This window comes from Antedon mediterranea, chromosome 1 (genome assembly GCF_964355755.1).
Source record: "Antedon mediterranea chromosome 1, ecAntMedi1.1, whole genome shotgun sequence".
Classification (NCBI taxonomy): Eukaryota; Metazoa; Echinodermata; class Crinoidea; order Comatulida; family Antedonidae; genus Antedon; species Antedon mediterranea.
The window spans coordinates 26,151,555-26,161,549 of NC_092670.1; the positions used below are offsets into that span (position 1 = coordinate 26,151,555).

The 9,995-nt window shown below is 32.7% G+C and overlaps 1 protein-coding gene across 2 annotated transcripts; it reads right to left on the reverse strand.

The window, feature by feature from the left end:
• Positions 1–2,926: 2,926 nt before the first annotated feature.
• Positions 2,927–9,787, reverse strand: LOC140063586 (translational activator of cytochrome c oxidase 1-like). Of its 2 annotated transcripts, none has more exons than XM_072109974.1 (7): positions 9,648–9,787; positions 7,983–8,101; positions 6,533–6,639; positions 4,368–4,498; positions 4,116–4,278; positions 3,575–3,838; positions 2,927–3,103 (listed from the first exon to the last, which is right to left on the reverse strand). In XM_072109974.1, exons 3-6 carry the CDS (start codon positions 6,602–6,604, stop codon positions 3,614–3,616), a joined length of 591 nt encoding a protein of 196 aa, XP_071966075.1. In that variant the 5' UTR covers positions 6,605–6,639; positions 7,983–8,101; positions 9,648–9,787; the 3' UTR covers positions 2,927–3,103; positions 3,575–3,613. The 2 variants fall into 2 exon arrangements, with proteins under 2 accessions (XP_071966075.1, XP_071966074.1); XM_072109973.1 differs by having other exon boundaries at positions 7,983–8,323; positions 9,648–9,784.
• Positions 9,788–9,995: the final 208 nt, after the last annotated feature.

The following is a 9,995-nucleotide window of genomic DNA, read 5'->3' on the forward strand; positions in this document are numbered from 1 at the left end:
GAATTTTCTTGATTATTAATACACACTCACTTGAGTGGACAATATCCATTTGCAAGCACAAAATCACTTATACTTCGTCAAAGTGACGATTAAATTCAAGATTATTTTTGTTTTTAAAGGTTATTCTGTATTTTGAAACCATTGATGTTTTAAAGGGCTTCTTTTCAAGATAATGGACTTCTTTTCGAGAATCTATTTGAATATCAAAAGAACAAAAGTTATTTATATCATACATTTATTTCCAGTTTAAATGGTAGTTTGATCACGATAAACAAAAAACACTCCATTTCATTTAGACTATTTTCTTTTACTCTTAAAACTTCTAGCGAAGGTAACATTCTCTTTAAAAAAAACTTAATACCATATGCCTGTGCATATAAACGATATTGGTCGTATTTGATGACAATGTCTCTAAAACCCTGTCTTAATGGTATGCTACTTTGATAATCTAAATAATTACACTGTACAATTAACCTTAAAATATTCACGATTTTACGAATTCTCCTTCTAAAACATGTCTATGTATAATTACAGCTAAACTGGTGTATTTTAAAAAACTATCTTAAAATGTAATTGTTTTTCTCGATGCCATTAGTCGAACTAGGATTGCTAATTTCTGTATGTACTTCCAAACAGGGTATTATAAGTCATAAAAGTTAACATTGTCCCACCAACAACTCGGTTACATAGAGTATCCTTTTCAACGAAAGCACTCGTTAGAGCATTACATGACATAAAAGAGGCACGGTAAACATCTTTTCTTTGCAAAATATATTGATATATGTCATCCATGTCTGACGACTCCACAAAAATGCAATGATGGATCGCCAAGTACGTTGGTCTTCAGTTATACTGTAACCCCATGGGCCTACTATAACATGCAATTTGAAAAAATAGTGCTTTTATTTGAAAGAATAGTGCTTTTACTAAACGAACTTGCTTTAGTTATTCCTCTTTAGGGTTAATCTGTGAGTTATAATACAATGTATTTGGAGTCCCCGGGTAAATTTACAGGATAGGCCTAGGACCCGGCAGCAATATTGATTATTGAATCGTGGCCATATATCTACATAATCAGCCCATCAAACCTTTTGTGGCTTTTCACATGAATAAATTCTCTGGACGCCTGATCTATATCTAAAAAAGCAGCCCAAAGTGAAACTGCATTGCAATTGCAAACAGAGATTTTTCTTTTTTAAACGGTCATATATGATGAGGAGATCAAAATTTGAACAGTCACTCATCCCAATGATATGCAAATTAGCTCAAATATGCAAATTAGGGTGAAACTACAGAGTTACCATATCTCAAAAACTACTATTCAGAGAGAGTAGATTTTTTTTATTTATTTATTCAGAATGTATATATTTATATTTTCTCTAATGAAAAAATTTTATGAAAAAAATGACCAGACCCTTGACCCCATTTCTCAATGTTTGCATACATAATTCGACTAAAATGTATGTAGAGACTTTGTTCTGCCCTCAAATTACTCAGATACAGGTTTCTAATAGCCAACATAGGACTGTAAATTTTAAAATCACACCAGTATCATTCACCTCGAAAGTATGCAAATTATTAGTACAAGTTACATGAAATTATACAAATTAGGGGGTGAAATTACAGGTTCCTATATATCGAAAACCACTAAGGCTAGAGAGTTGATTTTTTCCAAAACTTGTTCAGTGTGTACATATTTATATTTGAAACATTTTACGAAAAAATGACCAAAAGTACAACATTTGACCCTCGACCCCATTTTACAATTTTTGCGGCATACATAATTTGACTAAAATGTCTGTAGAGACTTTTGGCCTTAAATGACTCAGATACAGGTTTATATAGTCGGTATAGAACCGCTTTGTAATTTTCAAATCACATCTTTGTCACAACCTCGAAAGTATGCAAATTAGTAGTAAAAATTATATGAAAAATGCAAATAAGTATAAATTACAGTATTCACATATCTCGAAAACCATTAATGCTAGACAGTCGATTTTTTCAAAGCCTTATTCAGAATGTGTATATTTATATTTGTTCTAATAAAAATTTTTTTTTTTTTAATTATCGGAAGTATGACTTTGTTTTGGCCTCAAATGACTCGGGTACTGGTTTTCTATAGCCAGTATGTTTCATTAGAGCAAATATAAATATGTACATTCTGGTTTTCGAGATATTAGTCTAGGACCTGAGTAAAATTTGTATGTATTTAATTTAGGAGAGAATAAATCGACTGTCACAAAAAGTAAAATATATTGTTTTTTTGCTCAAAAAGTCATGATTTCTTTCGCGTGCATTGCTATCCTTGAAGAATATGGGTTTCACGCTTATGAAGATTTGGTCTTTTTGTTTAGTTGCTATTATGTCATCTTCTTTGTGATCGCTTTCAGTGTGGGTATCGATTTTGATTACGTCACCGGGTGTATTTTTGCTAGCTTGGTAGTTATGTAGGTGTGGCTTTGTTAGCTCCGTTGTTATGGTACTCATTCGCCATGATGATAGGCCTACTAATTTCAACTGGCTTAGACATTTTTGTATTTGGTTTTGGATGTTCTCTAGCGTACTCTTTTCTCTTTCAGAACACTTACTTGGTCTTACTGTAGTTATTATTCAGAATCCCGATATATAAAGTGATTTTTTAGAACTGAAGCTAGATTATCCTTTGTTAAGTCAAACCACAGCGCCCTCCAGCCATTTTATTGTCACATTATTATCACGTTATTCACTTTTACCAAAAATTGGATCAAACAAAAATTCTTTTACCTGAACCTGTAATTTAAAGCAAAAAATAGTCAAATTTAAATAGGCCAATGGGTTTTTGATTGAATTTTGGTTTAAATTTAAAATAAAAATTTATAAAATATTATTTTTCCGGTTTTTTTTCCTAAGGAAGTGATTAAGTTTAATAAAACTACAAAATGGCCTATTCAAAGTCTGATTTTATTGATCTTTATTTTTCCAGTTTTTGGGGGACAATACATCTTTAATTTCCTCTACATGTTCCACCATGGGGTGACTGTGGTTCAAATACTTTGTGTCTGAACCCTACTTAGACAGGTCCTGGCTATGGCACTGTTAAATATAGTATATCTCTTCCTGTTTTCTGTAAAACAACAGATAAAATAAATGAGTGGGTTTACTTGAATTTTGTTGAAAACACAGCCCCTGTGTTTTTACAAATAGTTTCTTATTATTCTGCAATTTCCAGCAATTTACAGAGTCTTATGTAATTCACAAAGAAATCAATTCTATTTTTGTAAAAGTACAAATACCTGTACTGTTAGTTGATATTTGTAGATTCTTATGTAAATGCAAAAGAAAAACTAAATTAGAGATTTATATATAGTTTTATAGAAATTATCAGCCCTGTATTTTTACCGCTATTTTTTACAGAGTAAGGAAACTAATTAGTTTGGATTGAACTAATAATATCATGTGGTAATAAAAGTGGTAAAGTGTTTTTCCCAATTAAACCTAGTATTTTACATTGTGAAATTTTATTTAATTAGCATAAAATTGTAGCGATACAAATATATTCATTATAATTTACTAATTACTACTACTAAATATTTACATTGAATTAACTCTTCATTCTCTCGATGTCACAATAATTCTAGATCTTATTATCCGTTTCCTTTGTAGTAACATTATGATACACTTTCAAGACACTTTCATGATCTTCCAAAGCTTCTATTAATCGTGATATTTTCTTAAAGTTATTATCATCTACGATTAGTGGACTTTCTGCTATATAATCAATAGTTGTTGATTCTGGTGGATATTTCAATGAAATTAGATTATTGCCAACTTCGCGCATATCTTTTGGATCACAGTAAAACTGAAAGTAAAAAAAGATATTATTGTATACAATAGAAATGACAACAAAACAAATAATACAAATCAATGGTAATGATTAAGTGTTTTTTTCTCTCTTCAAATATACATAACAAAATAAAGCTTTAAAATACAGCCTGCCATATATTTGTTGATCATAAAATCCTCTATTATCATTTCTCAATGATTTGTTTTGACAATAACTTAACAATCCAACTAGTGTTTTCGAGGGAGAAAGTAAGATTACAAAACACAGAATTTTATACAATGTTTTAATTTACCATTACTGAAATCTTATCATCTCGAATGATTTCTATATTTTCTGATCCAACTTCTATGGCTACATCCATTGCATCCTCCTCAGATAATAATTGTGTAGGCACTCTTAGAATTCCTTTCCTTAAAAATATCTGAAGAGCACTTCCAGAATCTAACATACTACCACTAAATTGAAACAGATATTTCTTAATTAACAAAATTACATCATTAAAAGTGAAAGTGGTCTTTTCTCAACTTAAAACACTGCAACTCACCCATGTTTGTTTAGAATCTTGGACAACTCTGATTTTGATTTTGACAGCTGTTCTGCAGACATATCAATAACAAAGAGACTCCCGATTGGACCTTTAGCCTCCAATATGTACCTATTACTCTTTGATTTTACCTAGGAAAAATCATAATTAGTGTACTGCAATGTTTTAAAAAACTACTAATAGAGCAGAATAGATTTATTATAACAATAATAACTAGAGGTCACTCTTTAGCATGGAGGTAAATACCTCCATGCTCTAAGAGTGCATACTGTAATTACACCTACAGTATGATTACCCTACATAAAATTTCCCTCAGAAAATATTGAAAACAAATTGTTGGTGCGTGTGATTAGGCGAATTGCACTAAAGCATTGTGAATGCGAGTTTGGTGTAATATAGTTATGTATAGCACATACAGTACACCATATCCAAGTAGCCTAACTACTGCCATTTAGTATCTAGGTAGGCTCCCTAGGCTAGCCCTAATATAGGCTAGTAGAAGGTATGGTTGTCTCTCTTGCCGGTCATCATCGTCTTCGGGCGAGGGTCTGTTTATGATTTCACACTCAGAATCTCTGTCGTCCTTCCTAACCGTCCTGTTTCGTAAAGTCCCTAATAAAACAGGGAATCTTTCAGGTCGATTCGTTATCACCTCTTTTGTTATACTTAAGTAGGCTATAAATTTAACAAAAACTCAATGCCAATTAACCATCTATTTATTCAGGGCCGTAGCCAGCATGAGGAAGACGAGGCACTCGCCTCATCTGAAATTTTTTATTTTCACCTGAACATTGCTGAGCTGTATATGAACATTTTATATGATTATGACTTTTAATTTGGGAACTTTGAAGAATCTTACTTTGACTTTTGTATATTTCATTATGTTTGCCGATCTATTGATTTGCGTTAATTTCCTTTTTTGTTTCGTTTTAAGATGTTTGTAGTTAAGTTTGTTTTCTCAATACATTTTTTGGCTCAGTGACTCGTTGGTTTCGAAGACATAGCTTCGAATTGATGAGCGGGTGAATCTAACATGGTGGGACCAAACCCCATTAGTCACACAGGCTATTCACCCCTTTAATGAGTTATCCGTCAAGTATGGATAACTATTATTTGTACCACTACACTCATAAACATTCATTATTTGTATAATAGCGGATAACTCATTTAATTGTCCCGTTTCTTTTTTTGTATCATTACATGAATATAAAACATTCATTGTTTGTTTTATGTAACATCTAAATAGATTCCTGTCATTTGAATCAAATAAAAGGTAGGCTCAGCCAAGACCTACATTTGATTCACATTGATTAAAACAGTAACATTTGGTTTTTAATAATATTACATTAAATGTTATATTTATATGGATTTAGCCGAACGAAGAAAAGCAACAGGGATGTAGGAGGCAAGAATATCAAGAAGATTGTAAAGGTAGCGCTTTAAATGTTAGTAAAATGATCTTAAGTATGTATACTACACTGACTGTATTGTAAACATTCTTACGCATTGTTACTTTTATTTACTATAACCTTGAGTTTTCTAAATTCATGAAAATAATGGAAAAAAAAAGAAGTAATATGTCAATATATATGTATTTGTAATAATTATGATGAACGAATAAATGTGGTAGATTTAACACCACAAAAGAGAGAAAAAAAAATGATTTTATATTTTATACAGGAGTCAATAGGTAGCCAATGGAGGTATGTGTGTAGATCTTCTGGTGTTAGAATGCATGCAGCAGTGTTCTGGAGACGTTAAAGTCGATTCATCAAAGATTTCGATAGGGCAAAGAAAAGAGAGTTGCAATAGTCAAGGTCACTGAGGCATCTCTTTACATGTTTGAAATCATAATTATTTATAGGAATATAGTAATCTAGCTTAAACATCATAATGGTTACGCAAAAACTGTAATGGTTGGCATCTCTGCATATGTAATATGTATTGTATTATTTTTTTTTGCCATTCATGTCAAGTTTGAGGTCGATGACTTGAGATTTCCCAATTATGAGCACGCCCCAATCTCATTCCACTGATTCCATGCCCACTCTCGAAAATCATGTTTTTCGGCCTAAACTCGGATTGACATAATGTGATCTCAACATTTTTTTTTCAAGTACATGTTCAATCTTATATTGTAATTCATCTACTGTATTAAAACTTACTGTATTGGTTAAAGCATTTTCAATGGTTGCTTTTGGTACTCCTTTATCCTTAGCCAATTTGATGGCTTGCATAAGAGCTGTATTTACATCTGGGTTTGTGCCACCATCTGAAATTATATATTTTCTTCAATTATTAAAGGAAAACCAGTGACACATACAATTTTTAGTAAATAAATATATATAAAAAATTTATATAAAATTTAAATAAAATGTTATGACAACAAAGATTGACATTTCGTAAACATTCTCAAGAGTAAAATTAACTATACAAAATATAAAACACCAAAGTGTGACAGGAAATACTTTAAAAAATAGTAGGAAAGACTGAAAAGATAGGCTCCTCCTCTCGGTAATTATTAAACAATTTTGCTTTGATTTTTGTCAATTTCTATGCACTTTTTGAGCTACAGCTGATGGCCTAATAAGGAAGAATGCCGATCACACAATCAGCACCGTAAAAAAACCAGTTGCCTCTTTGATTGAGTCATTTTGTTAAAGAGGTTTTTTCAACTCACAATCCAAAGCATTTCATTAATTAAGCAATCAAATTTAGATTTACAATATTAGGCAATACTAAATAATTGACTGTATCGGTAAGACAAATATCATGATTTATTAGATGTTGTCCTATGATACCTTTGTTGTGTTCATTAATACATTGATAAAGGTGCAGAGTATAGCCGAGAATTGTACACAATGCATTTGTGGTTAACAAGCTTGGGTTTGGGAGGATTCGGCCCGGGACTATTCGGCCCAGGACGATTCGGCCCCGAGACGATTCGGCCCCGAGACGATTCGGCCCCGAGACGATTTGGCACACTTAAATTTATCAGCTTTGATATGCATTTAATAAGCATAAAATAAGCTTTTTTGCTCAAACTTTATTTTCAGATAGACAATGGGGTAGTACTACTAGGAATAAAGATGCAATAAAGCAAATATTTTGAAAACATTGTCGAAAATAATATTTTTTTAAATCACGCAAAAGATGTAAACAAGTTACACCCTCTGTTGGCCGCTTGGCGAATGCACGAAATAAACAAGGTTTTCAAAGTAATAAATTGAATATAATATAAAATTACATTTTTTAGTAATTTATTATATATATTATATCAATATTGTCAATATCAATAAAATACGGATTCTTAAACACCTTTAAAAACTTGATAAATACCAACAAAAAATGAATATGAATTTGGTTTAAAGTGAGACGTTTCGGCCCCCAAAAGTGGACCGAATAGTCCCGGGCCGAATCGTCTCAGGACCGAATCGTCCTGGAACCTTCTTGCGAATGGTTCCGTAATGTTTCCGAAATATCTGATCTTTTTTTTCATTAAATTTTATTTTAAAGTTATACAGTTTATTTTACAACTCCCTGGTAAATATCTTTTAATTGGAAATTTATATATTTATTAACACTAAAAGAATTAGATCACAAGTAGCTTCTTACCTCTAATTGCAATGCGTATTTGTTTAACAAATTTGGAAATTAGGTCTGCTCTTTCTTTATCTTTTGGACCTTTGATGTGTCGCACTTTTGACCACTTATTATGCCCAGCATAATCAAATCTGCAGACATGTAAAGATCGAATTTGCAATATAGTATTTAATCTAATAGGTGCTAGACAGATTTCAGAGTTCCATTGTCTACTGTATTGTGTTGGGGTGGGCCATGAATTAACATAATGGAAACAATGACAGCACATTTTAGCTCTTAATCTTACGCGTTTTGTACATTTTGCTAAAATGTGCATCACTTTCAATGAATTCATTGCGTTCAGTAGCATTGTTCTAAAAAAAAAAATACACATAAAAACATTAGTAGAAAATCATAAGTGGAAAAGGCACTCTGGGAAGGTATAAAATTGGTCAGCAATAAGACATGAAAGAAACTGTTGGGCATCTAAAAACCTCCAAAAACTAATTTTGATAAACGACACGGTCCCTAGATAGCTGGAAATGGTACTCTCGCACCATTAAGATAAATGGCACCTCTAATTGGCACTATAATGTTCTCTGATCATAGCCAAACATAAATACTGTAGGTAACCGCAACATTCCATTTTTTGATGTACATCGGAAGAAGGCTATATACAGGGGAAAATTTCATTTTAAAATTTTGTTTAGCAATATTGCTAATCAAACTGATTTTTTAGTCGAGAAACATAGTTTTGTATTGTATTTTTTGCTACACAAATTTAAAAATCTGTAGCAAAATGGTTTTGTATAGCTTTTTGCTATGCTACACTGGCGAAATTATTCCCTGTATATATACTTTATGCATGGTGACTGCCAGTGATCTAAACAATAGATACATGGTTGTCTGGCGGTGTAGTTTGTACGAATCATTCATGGTCTAGCTCGCTGTAGTGCGGTATTTGCATCAATATCATGTTATATCCAGGGACCAAAAATGCGTATTTATTTTTCAGGTGAAAATTGGCAATTCATTTGCTACTCTTTGAAATTTACAGACACGTATCACGTACGCTCATACAGGGAAGAAGTTAGAGTTATTCATGAACAAGTTAACGATTTTTTCAATTTACGAATAACCTTTTGTACTTTGGGGCACATACAGTATTGGAGGATTTTCAGAGATGAGGTGAGGTTATTGGGCATGTCGGGGATGGGGGTTTGCAGTCGGTTAAGGGGGATTCATTGTAAAAGGGGATTCATTGTAAAAGGGGGTGCCATAAAATAAACCATAACCACCCCCCCCCCCCCGGCTGGGGGACTGGGTTACATATTTTCCAAATAAAAAAAAACTAGGAACGAGGCAAAATAGTCAATACATTTTCATTACCAGAGCCATAATAAATTCTTTACCCCGGGGACGCTGTGGAAGCCAACACAATAACCAATTTAAATTAGTATTGGAAAAATACTGGACAAGCCAACGACCCTTACATCAGATGCACGCAAGTAGTAATAAGGGGCAAACAAGCACCGCTTTAAGCGTCTACACCTAACTTTGCTGGCTCGTAATATTATTGCGGCTCGACCCAGAAGTATAATGCTATGTAAAATATACTTGTATTACATTTATACCAGTTTTACTACGTTTTTAGATGCCAATCATAATAACCGATATTATATAGGCAAAACTACTGACCTAAAATCATAATATTATATGTAAAAACAGATGCGAAAAAATCACAGCTACCCAGCTTGCCCAGCTACCAAAGATTGTATAGGGCCTAGCGCCGCGCTATACAATCTTTGCAGCTACTATACTACAACACAACTACAGCACATGGTTTACGAAGAAGTCGGTCGCGTTTAAAATCAGTCGGGATAAAAATCATCTTCCCGGTATTTTGTATGGCGCGCCGCTAGAGCTATAAAACTTTTGATGATCGGTCGGTCGCGTTTGAAATCGGTCGGTATGGAGCGCGGGATGCATATCATGCGAGCAGGGTGGTATACATTTTCTTCGTTTATATAGATTTAATTGATATTT

What these genes read in the sequence shown, in the direction of transcription:
- LOC140063586 (XM_072109973.1), bottom strand. Translation starts at nt 8,319, where the DNA reads ATGCTACTGAACGCAATGAATTCATTGAAAGTGATGCACATTTTAGCA. An exon ending in AATACGCATTGCAATTAGAG is followed by an intron (nt 6,640 to 7,982) that starts GTAAGAAGCTAC and finishes ATATAATTTCAG; the next exon opens with ATGGTGGCACAAACCCAGAT. An exon ending in AAAATGCTTTAACCAATACA is followed by an intron (nt 4,499 to 6,532) that starts GTAAGTTTTAAT and finishes GATTTTTCCTAG; the next exon opens with GTAAAATCAAAGAGTAATAG.